The sequence below is a fragment of the Bombina bombina genome, chromosome 2, assembly GCF_027579735.1.
Source record: "Bombina bombina isolate aBomBom1 chromosome 2, aBomBom1.pri, whole genome shotgun sequence".
Taxonomy (NCBI): Eukaryota; Metazoa; Chordata; class Amphibia; order Anura; family Bombinatoridae; genus Bombina; species Bombina bombina.
Genome location: NC_069500.1, coordinates 437,936,739 through 437,955,966, shown reverse-complemented (window position 1 = coordinate 437,955,966; position 19,228 = coordinate 437,936,739). Strand labels below are relative to the sequence as shown.

The 19,228-nt window shown below is 40.4% G+C and overlaps 1 protein-coding gene across 2 annotated transcripts in view; it reads left to right on the top strand.

Annotated features, from left to right (window-relative positions):
* PRKAB1 (protein kinase AMP-activated non-catalytic subunit beta 1) overlaps positions 1 to 19,228 on the top strand; it is a 254,628-nt gene that overhangs the window by 113,774 nt on the left and 121,626 nt on the right. The window contains exon 3 of one of the 2 annotated variants that reach the window (XM_053702067.1): positions 17,372 to 18,336. The exons of the other annotated variant lie outside the window; for it this stretch is intronic. Coding sequence (XP_053558042.1) covers positions 17,372 to 17,386 — 15 coding nt within the window. The 3' untranslated portion in view covers positions 17,387 to 18,336. Of the gene's footprint in view, positions 1 to 17,371; positions 18,337 to 19,228 lie in introns of those variants that run through there. 2 annotated transcript variants of the gene reach the window in all.

The window sequence follows — 19,228 nt, the reverse complement described above, 5'->3', positions numbered from 1 at the left end:
CCCTATTCCGCCGCTCCCCGACCCCACCGCAACTAAATAAAAGTATTAACCCCTATCCCGCCGCTCCCGGACCTCACTGCAACTAAATAAACATATTAACCCCTAAACCCCTGGCCTCCCACATCACTACCACTAACTAAACCTATTAACCCCTAAACCGCCAGCCCCCAACATCACCATAAACTAAATGAAGCTATTAACCCCTAAACTTAACAACCCGCTAACTTTACATTAAAATTACAACATCCCTATCTTACAATAAATTAAAACTTACCTGTAGAATTAAAAGAAACTATATTAAACTATTAATTTACCTACCCTACCTATTATCCTACAATTAAATTAAACTATATTAAACTATTAATTAACCTACCCTAACTATTATACTAAAATTACATTAAACTACCAATTAAATTAACTATATTGCATATTAAAAAAAACTAACCCTACTCAAATTACTTAAATCTACAATAAAAAGATGACTAAAGTTACAAAGAAAAAAAAAAAAACTAAGTTACAAAAACATACAAACACTAAGTTACAAAAACAAACAAACCACAGTATCAAAAATAAAAACGAATTACACCTAATCTAATAGTCCTATCAAAATAAAAAAGCCCCCCCCCCCCTCCAAAAAAACCCTCTAATCCTATTGGCTGATTGGAACCATCTTGGATGACGTCAGTTGCATTCAAGATCCAGTTTACGGCGGAGACCGTATTGAAGAGGAGCTACTCGTTGGATGTCTTCAGGATGGATCCGCTCCGCGCCGGATGGATGAAGATAGAAGAGGCCGCATGGATGAAGACTTTGCCGGCTGGATGAAGATGGAAGAGGCCGCCTGGATGAAGACTTCTTGCCGCCCGGATGAAGACTTCTTGCCGGCTGGATGGATCCTTCAAGCGGAACTTCAAGAACTGTAAGTGGATCGTTGGGGGTTAGTTTTAGGTTTATTTAAGGTTTCTTTGGGTGGGTTTTATTTTTAGAGTAGGGTCTGGGCAGGAAAAGAGCTAAATGCCCTTTTAAGGGCAATGACCATACAAATGCCCTTTTCAGTGCAATGGGGAGCTTAGGTTTTTTTAGATAGGGTTTTTATTTGGGGTTGGTTGTGTGGGTGGTGGGTTTTACTGTTGGGGGTGTTTGTATTTTTCTTTACAGGTAAAAGAGCTGATTTCTTTGGGGCAATGCCCCGCAAAAGGCCCTTTTAAGGGCCATTGGTAGTTTATTGTAGGCTAGGTTTTTTATATTTTGGGGGGGCTTTTTTATTTTGATAGGGCTATTAGATTAGGTGTAATTCGTTTTTATTTTTGATACTGTGGTTTGTTTGTTTCTTGTAATTTAGTGTTTGTTTGTTTTTGTGACTTATTTGTTTGTAACAGTAATTTTTTATTGTAAATTTAAATAATTTGAGTAAGGTTGTTTTTTTTAAATATGTAATATAGTTAATTTAATTGGTAGTTGAATGTAATTTTAGTATAATAGTTAGGGTAGGTTAATTAATAGTTTAATATAGTTTAATTTAATTGTAGGATAATAGTTAGGGTAGGTAGGTTAATTAATAGTTTAATATAGTTTTTTTTTTTTTTAGTTTTTTTTTTTTTTTTTTTTTAAATTTCAAGTTTTTATTGGTAAAGATTTCTCAGATACAACAGTGACATATTAAATAACTTGGAGCACGTAGGCTCCTACAGACAGTATGAACAGAAAAATTGGAACATTCAAAAATATGTCTAGTTAGAATGCGTTCCTGAAATGAAAAAGTGAACGGAATATAGCTCAAGTCAGGTAGGGTGGGTTAATTAGGGTGGGGGGGAGGGATTAGGGAAAGAGGAACGGGAGGGTAATTGCTAGAGGCAAGGATTTGGTTCATAAGCGGGTGGCACTTGGGGAGGGTTGCCTAGTGTGTGTTTACTCTAGTGTTCGGGGCCCAAGTAGTGGTGTGGTTAGATTGCCAATCTGCCCACACTAATTCGAATAGGTCTGAATTATTTATAGAGGAAAAGATAGGTTTCTCCATATTGTAGATATATGCCACATAGTTTAGAATGCATGACCATTTTGGGGGCGTCACAGTTTTCCATGCCTTGGCTATTGTCGCTTTAGTGGCTGTTAGCAAATAAATTGCTAGATATGCTTGGTGCTTAGGTAATTTAGTGATGCCTATGTGCAAGAGGGCATTAGAAGGGGTTGTAGGAAGTGTTATGCCTAATCTCCCTAGTGTACGGAAGCATGTACTCCATAAGGGTTTCAACTTGGGGCATTCCCACCATATGTGTAGGGAGTCTGCTTTTTTTCCACAATTGCGACAGCATAGGGGAGAGGCAGAGACAAACATTTTATTAAGTCTCGCAGGGGTAAGGTACCAGTTCGTTAAGAGTTTATAATATGTTTCAAAGAGTGTAACACAGTGCAGTGCTTTTTTAGTGAGGGAAATTACGTGTTGCCATACTTGTGGTTTCAGATTCAGGTTCAGGACTGATTCCCAAGTGAGTAAGTGAGGAAGTTTGTTCTCAGGGTCTGTGCTTCCTATTAAAGTGTAATGCATTGATAAAGGTCTGTGTAATTTGTTACCTTGTTGCCAAGTCGTTTCCCAGAGTGTACGGGGTCGGTGTAGTTCAGGTTGGAATCCCCAGCTAGTAAGAAAGCTCTTTAGTCTTGTGTATTCATATGACATGTACCTGGGCAAGTTGGAGCCTGCCTTTATTTCTGAGAGTGTCATGAAGCGCGGGGTTGGTGAAGTAACCCAAAGGTCAGCTACAGTTTGTATTCCAAGTCTAGTCCAGCCATAAGGATGAGAGTCAGGTAAGCCTCTTAGGAGACCTGTCAAGGGAGTAATAGGCGAAGGATGTGGGGCAATGTGTGGATAGTGTCTAAGCTTGTCCCACATGGCGAGGCATTCTCGTATTATATTATTGCTAATGTCTGTGGCACGCCTTAGGTGGGCCGGAATCCAAATTAAGTCGGGCAGAAATATATGATTTGGGAGGGAGGCTTGTTCTATGGTTTTCCATTTACTAGGGGAGTCCTTAGCACCCCATTGTGAGATATGGGTGAGCATGGCTCCTTCATAATACCTAGTTATTGATGGGGAGGCTATACCTCCTCTACTCAGGGGGCTTTGAAGGATTTTGTGCGCCACTCTGGGGGGTTTGTGCTGCCATATATATTTTGTAAATTCACTCTGAAATTGGTGAAGGAGATATCCCGGGATACGGAGAGGGAGACATCTAAATAAGTAAGTAATTTTAGGTAAAAAGGACATCTTAAGGGCTGTTAATCTACCTATCCATGAAATGTGAGTATAGTCCCATTTGTCTTTCAAAGTACGCAGTTCGGTTAAGAGAGGCAGGTAGTTGTCTTTGATCATCTGAGGGATATTGTTCGATATCTTAACACCTAAGTGGGAGATGAAGTTATTGACGCAATGTACTCTGTATTGGACCTTGATGGTGTCAACTGTGTTCTGTGGGATTCCCCAGGTGTAGATTTCTGTTTTATCTAGATTTAATTTGTAGAGTGACATGTCTCCAAAGGAGTTTAAGATTTCTATTAGTCTCGGGAATGAAGATAGGGGGTCTGACGAGAATATAGTAATATCGTCTGCAAAGAGTGCAATCTTGTGAATTGTGCCATGTAGGCGAATGCCATCAATTTTTTTATCTTGTCTGATTTGTTCTGCTAGTGGCTCGATTGCCAGGGCAAAGAGTAGGGGTGAGAGTGGACACCCTTGTCTGGTGCCATTAGATATTGGGAAAGGGGGTGAAGCAAAGCCTAGGCCTCTAACTACTGCTGTGGGAGTGGAATAAAGAGCCTGAATCGCTTTGATAATTTGATCTGGGAAACCAAAAATTTTAAGAGTTTCCCATAAGTAGGACCATCTAACACGGTCAAAAGCCTTCTCTGCATCTAATGAGATAACAGAGAATGGCCTGTTTAGTCTGGTGGATTCGGTGCAGATGTTTAGGAGACGTCTAGTATTGTCTGGCCCCTCGCGGTGAGGGATAAATCCTACTTGGTCTAAGTTTATGAGGTTCGGGAGGAATTTAGAGATACGTGTAGCAAATAGTTTAGCATAAATTTTAATGTCTAAATTAATCAAGGAGATTGGCCTGTAATTGGAGCATAAGGATGGGTCTTTTTGGGGTTTAGGAATAGTAATCACCGTTGCTTCCAAAAATTCCTGACTAAACCTACCCTGTTCTCTAGCGTGATTAAAAAATCTTAAGAGTAGTGGGGTTAGTTCGTTTATATATGTTTTGTAGAAGACTGCAATATAGTTTATTTTAATTCTACAGGTAAGTTTTAATTTATTATAAGATAGGGATGCTGTAATTTTAATGTAAAGTTAGCGGGTTGTTAGGTTTAGGAGTTAATAGCTTAATTTAGTTTATGGCGATGTGGGGGGCTGGCGGTTTAGGGGTTAATAGGTTTAGTTAGTGGTAGTGATGTTGGAGGCCAGGGGTTTAGGGGTTAATACATTTATTTAGTTGCGGTGGGGTCCGGGAGCGGCGGGATAGGGGTTAATACTTTTATTTATTTAGTTGCGATGGGGTCTGGGAGCGGTGGGATAGGGGTTAATACTTTTATTTAGTTGCGGTGGGGTCCGGGAGCAGCGGGATAGGGGTTAATAACTTTATTCAGTTGCGGTGGGGTCCAGGAGCGGCGAGATAGGGGTTAATAACTTTAGGTTGTGGCGGGGTCGGGGAGCGGCAGGATAGGGGTTAAACATTTTAGTATAGTGGCGGTGTTTAGTGACAGGGTGTACAGTTGGTAAAAAGCCGAATAGCAGCGAGATTGATGACTGATAGTTAACAACAGTCCGCTGCTCATCGCCCCGTACTTGGTGCGCAGCTTTTTGACTGCTTTTTTTTTAAATATGGGGCTGATATAAAGGCTCCGTTTGCTTTAAAGGAACATTATAGACTAGATTTTTCTTTGCATAAATGTTTTGTAGATGATCCATTTATATAGCTCATACAGTTTTTTTTGTTTTTTTTAAATGGATAGTTTTGCTTATTTTTAAATAACTTCTCTGATTTTCAGACTCCTAACCAAGCCCCAAAGTTTTAGGAGAATACTGACGTATACCTACTCCAGCTTGCATCTGTTTTTATATATACAAAGGAATGGGAAGGGGGGAGTGTCTGCTAGTTCCCACTTGCAGTGGGTGTTCCAGTAACCTTTTAAACAGAGCTAAACTGGAAGCTTCTACAGTAAGTTTTTAAACAGTTTTATACTGGATTTTTATATCAGTATCTGTGCATATTATTCTTTATAGTAGTCTCTATTACATGCAGTTATATGAAAATTGGTGTATACTGTCCCTTTAATTCCGAATTAAAATTAAATTTTTTCAATACAATTTTACTTGCTTTGTCTATATTTTAGTATATATTACTTTTCTGTTATTTAAAATAAGTCTACATTTTGAGTAAACTTCTCCTGCATACAGCTGGTGAGGCAAATCAGTGAGACCAGCTTGTTTAAAATGCTTAGGTGGTCCTGCCCCAAACTCAACCCCTTTTGGAAATCCTTAGAAAACTTTCTGCTAACCCTGATGGGCCCCTTGTTCCCCTTAACCCCCACTATGGCAATAATAAACTTACTACCACAGAAAACTTGCAAATTATGCCTCCACCTCTTGCAGTTCTCCCTAAACTCAGCAAAGACCCTGATTGTCAGAAATTTTTAAAAAACACCCGCTCCATCATTAGCAGAGTGGATCTCCAACATGAAAGATGCCCTAATCCTTGACGAGTATGGATACTTCAGAACCCAAAAGCTTGAAATGTTCCTAGACATCACATTTTATTGGGAAACCACTCTACATAAATATCAAAAACCTCAAGAGTCCCTCACCAGCCCTGATGTTTTATGTTAATTAATTAATGTTTAACCCCTTAAGGACTAGTGCCGTACCCTGTACAACGCTGCTGTCTTGGGCCTCTCTCTGCCGTGATCTCTCTGGGGCAGTGCAGAAATAGACGGGCAGAGTTACTAATGCAGAGAGGGACACTCTGTGGCGCTCTGTGCATCAGGAAGCGGTGGTGCTGATTGTTGGTGGTGTGGGATGGTTAGGAGGGAGGCGGGTGGGCGGCCTATCGCTGCAGAGGTGCGGGAGGGGGGCGGGAGCAGGTGGGACCACTACGCTACAGCAAATTTATTTTACAACAGTGTCCAGCAGTAGGAGGGAGGGGGAGAGTAGGGGAAAGAGGCTCTTAAAGTGGTGGGGGGAATAGAGGGTGGGAAATCGATCTGGAAGGGGGTAGGGTAATGAGGGGGGCAGCTACACTACAGAAAAATAAATTATTATTATAAAAATAAAATGAAAAAAAAGATGTAACTGGGTACTAGCAGACAGCTGCCAGTACCTAAGATGGTGGGAATTAGTTAGCAGGGGGAGGGTTAGAGAGCTTTTTGGGAGGGATCAGGGAGGTGGAAAGGTAAGGGGCTAATCCTACACTAAGGAAAATAATAATAAAAACATAAAAAATGGTGTAAAATTGCATACTGGCAGCCTGTCTGCTAGAACTTAAGATAGGGGTGACCAGTGGGGGGTGGAGGAGGTAAGATAGTTGTTTGAGAGGGATCAGGGAGGGATCAGGGGGTGGGAAGTGTCAGGTGGGAGGCTAACCTCTACACTAAAGCTAAAATGAACCTTACAAAAGTTACCTAATTAAGCCCTTCACTGCTGGGAATAATAAAAGTGTGGTGCGCAGCTGCAATAAGCGGCCTTCTAATTAGCAAAAAGCAATGCCAAAGCCATATATGTCTGTTATTAATGAACAAAGGGGATCCCAGAGAAGCTTTTACAATAATTTGTGCAATGATTGCACAAGCTGTTCGTAAATAATTTTAGTGAGAAACCCAAAGTTTGTGAAAAAGTTAAAGTTTTTTTTAATTTGATCGCATTTGGTGGTGAAATGGTGGCATGAAATATACCAAAATGGGCCTAGATCAATACTTTAAGTTTTCTACTAAAGAAAATTATATAGTTTTGATAGGTAAATAAAAAAACAAGGCTCTATTTCTGTTTAAATGTAGTGATGGCAAGAATGCTAAAAATGCTCTGGTCTTTTGGGGAAGTCTTAGGGGGTTATCTATCAAGCCGTCAACCTGAAATACATTGGAATTCCGCAACGTAATTGTTGCGAGCTTGATTCGACCTAGTTATCAAAGCCTACAGACCAGTAAAAGTTGAAATTTGTGACTTAACATACGATCCGCCGGTCTCAATCTGACACAGATCGATGCTTACGTCATTACAGATGTCCCGAATACACATTCGGCACTATTTGACACTTTTTAAAAGTTATCAAATAGTTAACCGGTACGCTCGTCGCTATTCCGGCTCAGCGTACCTGGTTTTCAATCCGCCACCCTGGAGGCCACGGATGCCATAGGAATCAATGGGAGTCTGAAAGCAGTGAAAGCTTATGTTCAATGCTGCCAGATATCCCATTGATTTCTATAGTAGAAAACCAGTAAAGTTTACACCACTTACAACACTGTAACACTGTACAACACTTACGACACTGTAACATAAGCCCCGAGTCTAAACACCCCTATTCTTCCGCCTCGACATCGCCGCCACCTAAATTATGTTATTAACCCCTATTCCGCCGCTCCCCGACCCCACCGCAACTAAATAAAAGTATTAACCCCTATCCCGCCGCTCCCGGACCTCACTGCAACTAAATAAACATATTAACCCCTAAACCCCTGGCCTCCCACATCACTACCACTAACTAAACCTATTAACCCCTAAACCGCCAGCCCCCAACATCACCATAAACTAAATGAAGCTATTAACCCCTAAACTTAACAACCCGCTAACTTTACATTAAAATTACAACATCCCTATCTTACAATAAATTAAAACTTACCTGTAGAATTAAAAGAAACTATATTAAACTATTAATTTACCTACCCTACCTATTATCCTACAATTAAATTAAACTATATTAAACTATTAATTAACCTACCCTAACTATTATACTAAAATTACATTAAACTACCAATTAAATTAACTATATTGGATATTAAAAAAAACTAACCCTACTCAAATTACTTAAATCTACAATAAAAAGATGACTAAAGTTACAAAGAAAAAAAAAAAAAAACTAAGTTACAAAAACATACAAACACTAAGTTACAAAAACAAACAAACCACAGTATCAAAAATAAAAACGAATTACACCTAATCTAATAGTCCTATCAAAATAAACCCTCTAATCCTATTGGCTGATTGGAACCATCTTGGATGACGTCAGTTGCATTCAAGATCCAGTTTACGGCGGAGACCATATTGAAGAGGAGCTACTCGTTGGATGTCTTCAGGATGGATCCGCTCCGCGCCGGATGGATGAAGATAGAAGAGGCCGCATGGATGAAGACTTTGCCGGCTGGATGAAGATGGAAGAGGCCGCCTGGATGAAGACTTCTTGCCGCCCGGATGAAGACTTCTTGCCTGCTGGATGGATCCTTCAAGCGGAACTTCAAGAACTGTAAGTGGATCGTTGGGGGTTAGTTTTAGGTTTATTTAAGGTTTTTTTGGGTGGGTTTTATTTTTAGAGTAGGGTCTGGGCAGGAAAAGAGCTAAATGCCCTTTTAAGGGCAATGACCATACAAATGCCCTTTTCAGTGCAATGGGGAGCTTAGGTTTTTTTAGATAGGGTTTTTATTTGGGGTTGGTTGTGTGGGTGGTGGGTTTTACTGTTGGGGGTGTTTGTATTTTTCTTTACAGGTAAAAGAGCTGATTTCTTTGGGGCAATGCCCCGCAAAAGGCCCTTTTAAGGGCCATTGGTAGTTTATTGTAGGCTAGGTTTTTTATATTTTGGGGGGGCTTTTTTATTTTGATAGGGCTATTAGATTAGGTGTAATTCGTTTTTATTTTTGATACTGTGGTTTGTTTGTTTCTTGTAATTTAGTGTTTGTTTGTTTTTGTGACTTATTTTTTTTGTAACAGTAATTTTTTATTGTAGATTTAAATAATTTGAGTAAGGTTGTTTTTTTTAAATATGTAATATAGTTAATTTAATTGGTAGTTGAATGTAATTTTAGTATAATAGTTAGGGTAGGTTAATTAATAGTTTAATATAGTTTAATTTAATTGTAGGATAATAGTTAGGGTAGGTAGGTTAATTAATAGTTTAATATAGTTTATTTTAATTCTACAGGTAAGTTTTAATTTATTATAAGATAGGGATGCTGTAATTTTAATGTAAAGTTAGCGGGTTGTTAGGTTTAGGAGTTAATAGCTTAATTTAGTTTATGGCGATGTGGGGGGCTGGCGGTTTAGGGGTTAATAGGTTTAGTTAGTGGTAGTGATGTTGGAGGCCAGGGGTTTAGGGGTTAATACATTTATTTAGTTGCGGTGGGGTCCGGGAGCGGCGGGATAGGGGTTAATACATTTATTTAGTTGCGATGGGGTCTGGGAGCGGTGGGATAGGGGTTAATACTTTTATTTAGTTGCGGTGGGGTCCGGGAGCAGCGGGATAGGGGTTAATAACTTTATTTAGTTGCGGTGGGGTCCAGGAGCGGCGAGATAGGGGTTAATAACTTTAGGTTGTGGCGGGGTCGGGGAGCGGCAGGATAGGGGTTAAACATTTTAGTATAGTGGCGGTGTTTAGTGACAGGGTGTACAGTTGGTAAAAAGCCGAATAGCAGCGAGATTTATGACTGATAGTTAACAACAGTCCGCTGCTCATCGCCCCGTACTTGGTGCGCAGCTTTTTGACTGCTTTTTTTTAAAATATGGAGATCATATTCGGGTCCGCGCCGTGATGTTTACGGCTTGATAGATAGGCCTCTTAGTCTGAACTGCCCGGTCCTTAAAGGGACACTGAACCCAATTTTTTTCTTTCATGATTCAGATAGAGCATGAAATTTTAAGCAACTTTCTAATTTGCTTATATTATAATTTTTCTTCGCTCTCTTGCTATCTTTATTTTAAAAGCAGGAATATAAATCTTAGCAGCCAGCCCATTTTATGTTCAGCACCATGGATAGCGCTTGCTTATTGGAGGCTTACATTTACCCACCAATAAGCAAGCATAACCCTGGTTCTCAACCAAAAATGGGCCGGGTCCTTTGCAGCACATTCCTGCTTTTCAAATAAAGATAGCAAGAGAACGAAGACAAATTGCTAATAGGAGTAAATTAGAAAGTTGCTTAAAATTGCATGCTCTATCTGTATCATGATATAAAAAAATGGGTTTAGTGTCCCTTTAATGTTTATTCTCCCTTATCACGTTAACATTTATAAGCATGGACTAACGGATAATGTCACAGGATGAATCCCCCAGATGGACTAGACACACGAGAATACCAATGCTGATGTATGTTGACACACACACACTATGAACCATGTCACTTAAAACATGAACCATTTCACTTAAAACTTACCAATCTATTATTTGAGAACCGGAAAACTTTGGTTTGTTTATTGTTTTATGTTCAATATCATTGCAATGTTTAAAATCTCAATAAAAACTATTTTAAAAAAAAATATATGCTTATAAAATGATACAAGACTGGTGAGAGAGCTTCAGACATACCCTGGGAACTCCCGGTTCAGCCCAGGGAACTGCCCTCTCCATCCCAATTTCTGGAAGTGTCAGTTTTAGTTTGCAATGCAGCAAACACAAGGTGCAATGTAATTTGTATATAAAAACAGAAATATACAAAGTATGATCCTAATTTGTTAAAGTAACACAGAAGAGTAACAAAACGCTCATAACATGCAGTGCTGTATAGCACCAGGCTTGTCTCACCTTCATATCTAGAAATGAGAGAGATCTCGCAGTGCTGGAGTGTTCCGCCCCTTTTCTTTTGAATATTCAGTGAGTTCAGCCACTATGAAGTCTGAAGGGCAATTTCTATTCACTTATTTATAAATGTCAGCACCATCATACTTTTTGTACTAAACATTTAAACTTTTTTTCTCCAACATTGGTGTGTCCGGTCCACGGCGTCATCCATTACTTGTGGGAAATATTCTCCCCCACAGGGAAAGGCAAGGAGAGCACACAGCAAGAGCTGTCCATATAGCTCCCCCTCTGGCTCCGCCCCCCAGTCATTCTCCTTGCCGCTCTGAACAAGTAGCATCTCCACGGGGATGGTGAGGAGTTTGTGGTGTTAGTTGTAGTTTTTTATTCTTCTATCAAGAGTTTGTTATTTTAAAATAGTGCTGGCTTGTACTATTTACTCTACAACAGAAAAGTGATGAAGATTTCTGTTTAAGAGGGCTATGATTTTAGCACAAGTAACTAAAATCCATTACTGTTACCTCGCAGGACTGTTAAAACCAGAGAACTTCAGTTGGGGGTAACAGTTTGCAGACTCATCTGCTTCAGGTATGACTAGTCTCCTTCTAACAACACAGGCTAATGCTAGATGACAGTCATTTTTCCCCTCAGGGAAAACGGTAAGCCATTTTTCTTTCACCTCAGTAAAAAAGATAACAGGCTTCCCCTTTTTGATTTTTATGCTGGTAGACACTGTTAGGGGCCAAATCGATTGGTTTTTATTACAATATGATGGCAATTGAAATGTTTTATAAGCTCATTTACACTGGGGGACGTTTTTTATTGATCTGGCTTGCTTTAGACACCTAAATCTAGTCAGGAAGGCCCCTTCACTCTAGTGTACTGAAGGAGGAGGCCTCATTTTAGCACTTCAGCTACGCAGTAGATTTTAAGGCAGTGCATGCAGTCTTATGTGAGAGGGTCCTGTGGCTCAGAAAGTGACTCCAGAAGGCTTATTTCTGTGGATGGTTGACCCCTAAGGAAGGTAAAAAGCTACAGCATGCTGTAGCTGGGATTGTGGTGTATAAAAACCGTTAAATCCAACATTTAGCTCCGGTGAAAGAGCTAGAGTCTCCATATTTGCTGTGCAATACTTTCTAAGCATTAAGACACTGGGGTCCAAATTTCAGAAAAATCGGATATTGCCTTCATAGTTTCTTGAACATTCAGAAATAAAGTGTGTCATTTTATTATTTAAAGTGACAGTAACGTTTTTGTTTAAAATCGTTTTTATTGCATTGTTTGCCTGCCTAAATCTGTTTAACCTGTCTGTGCCATCAGATAACCTATGTTCTGTGTGTGTAGAGACAAATGTGGTTCCCCCTTCGAGTGTTTGTGATAATTGTGCCATAGCGTCCAAACAAAATGAGGACAGCTCTGTTACATTTCATAATGTTGCCCAAGATAATTTATCTAATGAAGGTAGTGGGGATAGTTCTACATCCTCTCCTTCTGTGTCTACACCAGCTTTGCCCGCGCAGGCGACACCTAGCGCGCCAGTGCTTATTTCTATGCAACAATTAACAGCAGTAGTGGATAATTCTATAGCAAATCTTTTATCCAAACTGCCAGCATTTCAGAGAAAGCGTGATTGTTCAGTTTTAAATACAGATAAAAGGGATGAACAATCAGACGCTGACGATGCTTTATCTATTTTACCCTCACATCAATCAGAATTGGCTGTGAGGGAAGGGCTGTCTGAGGGTGAAATTTCAGACTCAGGAAAAATTTCTCAACAGGCAGAACCTGATATAGTAGCATTTAAGTTTAAGCTAGAACATCTCCGTTCTTTGCTAAAGGAGGTATTAGCTACTCTGGATGACTGTGATTCTATGGTAGTACCAGAGAAGTTGTGCAAATTGGACAAATTTTTAGAGGTCCCAGTGCACGACGACGCCTTTCCAATACCCAAAAGGGTAGCGAACATAGTGGAAAAGGAGTGGGAGAAGCCAGGTGTACCCTTTGCCCCACCTCCTATATTTAAGAAAATGTTTCCCATAGTAGACCCTAGAAGGGACGCATGGCAGACGGTCCTGAAGGTTGAGGGAGCTGTTTCAACACTAGCGAAGCGCACCACTATTCCTATAGAGGACAGCTGCGCTTTCAAAGATCCTATGGATAAAAAATTGGAAGGATTGCTTAAAAAGATTTTTGTTCAGCAAGGGTTCATCCTTCAACCAGCTACGTGTGTTATTACTGTCACTTCAGCGGCGTCCTTTTGGTTCGAGGAACTAGAAAGGTCGCTCCAGAAAGAGACTTCCTATGAAGAAGTCATGGACAGAATTCACGCATTAAAATTAGCTAATTCCTTTATATTAGATGCCGCCTTTCAAATAACGAAATTGGCGGCGAAAAACTCAGGTTTTGCTATGGTAGCGCGGAGGGCGCTTTGGCTAAAATCCTGGTCGGCAGATGTGTCGTCCAAGACTAAGTTACTTAATATTCCTTTCAAGGGTAAGACCCTTTTTGGGCCAGAATTGAAGGAAATTATTTCAGACATCACTGGGGGTAAGGGCCATGCCCTCCCACAGGATAGGCCTTTTAAGGCTAAGAACAAGTCTAATTTTCGTTCCTTTCGCAATTTCAGGAACGGACCGGCTAATAACTCCACTGCCGCTAGACAAGAAGGTAACGCGGCCCAGCCCAAACCCGCTTGGAAGCCCATGCAATGCTGGAACAAGGGTAAACAGACCAAGAAACCTGCTGCTGCTGCTACCAAGACAGCATGAAGGGGTAGCCCCCGATCCGGGACCGGATCTGGTAGGGGGCAGACTATCTCTCTTCGCTCAGGCTTGGGCAAGAGATGTTCCGGATCCCTGGGCACTAGAGATAGTCTCCAAGGGATACCTGCTAGAGTTCAAGGGACTTCCTCCAAGGGGAAGGTTCCACCTGTCTCGCTTATCTTCAGACCAGATAAAGAAACAGGCATTCTTACATTGTGTAAGAGACCTATCAAAGATGGGAGTGATAAACCCAGTCCCCTCCGGGGAACAAGGTCTAGGTTTTTACTCAAACCTGTTTGTGGTTCCCAAAAAAGAGGGAACTTTCAGGCCAATTCTGGATTTAAAGATATTAAACAAGTTCCTCAGAGTTCCATCCTTCAAAATGGAAACCATTCGGACAATCTTGCCGACAATCCAGCAGGGTCAATATTTGACTTCCGTGGATCTAAAGGATGCGTATCTGCATATCCCAATCCACAAAACTCATCATCAGTTCCTGAGGTTCGCCTTTCTGGACAAACATTACCAGTTCGTGGCTCTTCCATTCGGTTTAGCCACCGCTCCCAGAATTTTCACAAAGGTGCTAGGGTCCCTTCTAGCGGTCCTAAGGACGAGGGGCATCACTGTAGCACCTTATCTAGATGACATCCTAATCCAAGCGTCGTCTCTTTCCAAAGCAAGGGCCCACACAGACATTGTGTTGGCTTTTCTCAGATCTCACGGGTGGAAGGTGAACATAGAAAAGAGTTCACTGTCACCGTCCACAAGGGTTCCTTTTCTGGGAACAATAATAGATTCTGTGGAAATGAAGATCTTCCTGACAGAAGTCAGAAAGATAAAGCTTTTAAACGCTTGTCGAGTTCTTCATTCTATTCCTCAACCCTCCATAGCTCAGTGCATGGAAGTAATAGGACTAATGGTCGCAGCAATGGACGTGGTTCCTTTTGCTCGAATTCATCTAAGACCATTACAGCTGTGCATGCTCAATCAGTGGAATGGGGATTATACAGACTTGTCTCCCCAAATTCAAGTAGAACAGGTAACCAGGGACTCACTTCTCTGGTGGTTGACCCAGGATCACCTGTCTCAGGGAATGAGTTTCCGCAGACCGGAGTGGGTCATCGTCACGACCGACGCCAGCCTCTTGGGGTGGGGTGCGGTCTGGGACTCCCTGAAAGCTCAGGGCCTATGGTCTCGGGAAGAGTCGCTTCTCCCGATAAACATTTTGGAACTAAGAGCAATATTCAATGCGCTCCTGGCTTGGCCACAGCTAGCGGAAGCCAGGTTCATAAGATTTCAGTCGGACAACATAACAACTGTTGCGTACATCAATCATCAGGTGGGAACAAAGAGTTCCCTAGCGATGAAGGAAGTAACCAAGATCATCCAATGGGCAGAGAATCACTCCTGCCATCTATCCGCTATTCACATCCCAGGAGTAGACAACTGGGAGGCGGACTATTTGAGTCGTCAGACTTTCCATCCGGGGGAGTGGGAACTCCACCCGGAGGTCTTTGCTCAGTTAACCCAATTATGGGGCATTCCAGACATGGATCTAATGGCGTCCCGTCAGAACTTCAAGATTCCTTGCTACGGGTCCAGATCCAGGGATCCCAAGGCGACTCTAGTGGATGCATTAGTGGCGCCTTGGTCGTTCAACCTAGCGTATGTGTTTCCACTGTTTCCTCTCCTTCCCAGGCTCATAGCCAGGATCAAACAGGAGAAGGCCTCAGTGATTCTGATAGCTCCTGCGTGGCCACGCAGGACTTGGTATGCAGACCTGGTGAATATGTCATCGGCTCCACCATGGAAGCTACCTTTGAGACAGGACCTTCTAGTACAAGGTCCATTCGAACATCCAAATCTAGTTTCTCTGCAGCTGACTGCTTGGAAATTGAACGCTTGATTTTATCAAAGCGTGGGTTCTCGAATTCTGTGATAGATACTTTGGTCCAAGCCAGAAAACCTGTGACTAGAAAGATTTACCATAAAATATGGAACAAATATATCTGCTGGTGTGAATCCAAGGGATTCTCCTGGAGTAAGATTAAAATTCCAAAGATTCTCTCCTTTCTCCAAGAAGGTTTGGATAAAGGGTTGTCAGCTAGTTCTCTAAAAGGACAGATTTCCACTTTATCTGTCTTGTTACACAAACGATTGGCAGCTGTGCCAGATGTACAATCTTTTGTTCAGGCTTTGGTTAGAATCAAGCCTGTTTTCAGACCCATGACTCCTCCTTGGAGTCTAAATTTAGTTCTTTCAGTTCTTCAAGGGGTTCCGTTTGAACCATTACATTCCATAGATATTAAGTTATTATCTTGGAAAGTTCTGTTTTTGGTTGCTATTTCTTCTGCTAGAAGAGTTTCTGAATTATCTGCTTTGCAATGTAATCCACCCTATCTGGTTTTCCATTCAGATAAGGTTGTTTTGCGTACTAAGCCTGGTTTTCTTCCAAAAGTTGTTTCCAACAAGAATATTAACCAGGAAATAGTTGTTCCTTCTCTGTGTCCGAATCCAGTTTCAAAGAAGGAACGTTTATTACACAATTTAGATGTTGTTCGTGCTTTAAAGTTCTACTTAGAAGCAACAAAAGTTTTTAGACAAACCTCATCTTTGTTTGTCGTTTACTCTGGTAAGAGGAGAGGTCAAAAAGCTACTGCTACCTCTCTCTCTTTCTGGCTAAAAAGCATTATTCGATTGGCTTATGAGACTGCCGGACGGCAACCTCCTGACCGAATCACAGCTCACTCTACTAGGGCTGTGGCTTCCACATGGGCTTACAAGAACGAGGCTTCTGTTGATCAGATATGTAAGGCAGCGACTTGGTCCTCTCTGCACACTTTTGCCAAATTCTACAAATTTGATACTTATGCTTCTTCTGAGGCTATTTTTGGGAGAAAGGTTTTGCAAGCCGTGGTGCCTTCCATTTCGGTAACCTGATTTGCTCCCTCCCCTCATTCATGTCCTAAAGCTTTGGTATTGGTTCCCACAAGTAATGGATGACGCCGTGGACCGGACACACCAATGTTGGAGAAAACAGAATTTATGCTTACCTGATAAATTACTTTCTCCAACGGTGTGTCCGGTCCATGGCCCGCCCTGGTTTCCTAATCAGGTTGAAAATGTTTTTTTTTTCTTTATACACTACAGTCACCACGGCACCCTATAGTTTCTCCTTTTTCTCCTAACCGTTGGTCGAATGACTGGGGGGCTATATGGACAGCTCTTGCTGTGTGCTCTCCTTGCCTTTCCCTGTGGGGGAGAATATTTCCCACAAGTAATGGATGACGCCGTGGACCGGACACACCGTTGGAGAAAGTAATTTATCAGGTAAGCATAAATTCTGTTTTTTTATTGGATGTCATTAAAACTTAGAAATATAGCACTAAACAAATTTTGTGTAAACAAATTGTCTTTGTCTCAAACTCCCTAAAGAGGACAAAAAGCTAATTCTGTTACCTAGTTTTCCTTCAAAATGTAGCATATTGCCTAAACCAGCAGCATTTAAAAAAAGATAGTTTACAGAATCAGTATTTTTTGTTTTTGCCTATCAAGGAAGCACATTTTTTACACAAAAGCAAGGTGTTTAATGTCCCTTTAATTGTAGAATAACTCCGATAAAATAGTAAGAAAATGTTTCCATCTCTTCTAATTCACTAATATTTTATATTTTATAAGTAATTTATGTATCTTACTTAACAACATGTACTTTGTAGTATAAACAGAAAAAAATAAAATGTTTGAAATATCTGTTGAATATTTGAATGGCATAAAACTGTATTTATATAATTCTGTAAAAACTCTTTGCCACTCCAATACTGGATATTTTCTTTCTTCCAGCTTAATACAAACTAGAACAGATGGTCAGCTAAAGTGCTGGCCTCAGCGCCTGGACTCAGATTAGCACTCGCATCTTGGATGGGAACAGCTGCATTCTGCAAGACAGCAATCTCTCTGTATTTTGATATGTAACCCTAGAGTGGGGACTTCTAAATATAATGCTTTTTTTTTCACTTGCTGTAAAAAATCTTTTAAATAAATGTTTGAACGGGACTATTTTGAAATGCATGAACACAAGCGAAAAAATCAGGGCGAAAATTTAACGCTAATTCAAATCCACTCAGAAAGTGGAATGCTGTATAAAAAAAGAAATGAAAGTACCCTTTTGCTTTATTTATTGTTAAATTATGCTTCAGTCCTAATGTATCTGGCACACATTAAAAGAGCGGAATGTTTCATCAATGTTCATATTACGTTAGTGACTTTTCATTAATGTTGGACCACTTCTGGGACAACTGTTATGTTTCTCTGTTGATTGCCAGAGGTGACTGAAACATATTCCTTATAGGGACATGAAACCCAAAATGTTTTCTTTTATGATTCAGATAGACAATACAATTTTGAAAAAGTTTACAATTTACTTCTATTAGCAAATTTTCTTTGTTCTCTTGTTATTCTTTGTTGAAGAGATATCTAGATAGCATGCACATGTCTGGAGCACTGCATGACAGAAAACAATGCTGCCATCTAGTGCTTTAGCTAATGTATAACATTGTTGCAAAACTGCTGTCATATAGTGCTGCAGACACGTGCACACTCTTGAGCTTATCTTCCTGCTTTTCAACAAAGAATAACAAGAAAACGTAGAAAATGTGATAATAGAAGTAAATTGAAAAACTGTTTAAAATTGTATATGGTTTTATGTCCCTATAGCACTTAAATTAACACTAAAGTTAAGCTTAAACTTTCACAATTCAGACAGCATGCAATCTAAAAATAAATTAAAATGAACCTCTGTTATCAAATTGTGTCGTCTTTTAATATACTGAGGCACCAACTGCTACCGAGCAAGTTTAAGAGTTTAGTGTATACCGTCTGATGGCTGTCCCATGATACAAAGGGCAAGGAAATGGAAGGAAACTTTACAATTTGTCAGAAACAAACTACTGCTCATTTGAAATTTAAAATTAATCTTATTGAATTCAGTATTTAATGGTCCTTTAAAGTGCTATAAAACAGGTTGAGATCTGTGCATATTCTTAAAGGGCTAATTAATTAAAAATAGTTTTCATAAAAAAATTTGTAAAAATTGCTGGCAAGTATTTTAAAATAATTTTCAAAAATAAGCAAAAATACTTACGGCTAGATTACGAGTTGTGCGTTAGGGTTAAAAAGCAGCGTTGAGAGGTCCCAACGCTGCTTTTTAACGCCCGCTGGTATTACGAGTCTTGAAATGACAGGCTCACCGCTCACTTTTTTGGTCAGACTCGAAAATACCGCAAATCCACTTCCGTAAATTGCGTATCCTATATTTTCAATGGGACTTGCATAACGCCGGTATTACGAGTCTTCCAAAAAGTGAGCGGTACCGCCTCTCCTGTCAAGACTAGTACCGCATTTAAAAGTCAGTAGTTAAGAGTTTTATGGGCTACCGCCGTAGCATAAAACTCTTAACTAAAGTGCTAAAAAGTACACTAACACCCATAAACTACCTATTAACCCCTAAACCGAGGCCCCCCACATCGCAAACACTAAAATTAATTTTTTAACCCGTAATCTGCCGAACCGGACCTCGCCGACACTATAGTAAATATATTAACCCATAAACCGCCGCACTCCCGCATCGCAAACACTAGTTAAATATTATTAACACCTAATCTGCCGTCCCTAACATCGCCGACACCTACCTACATTTAT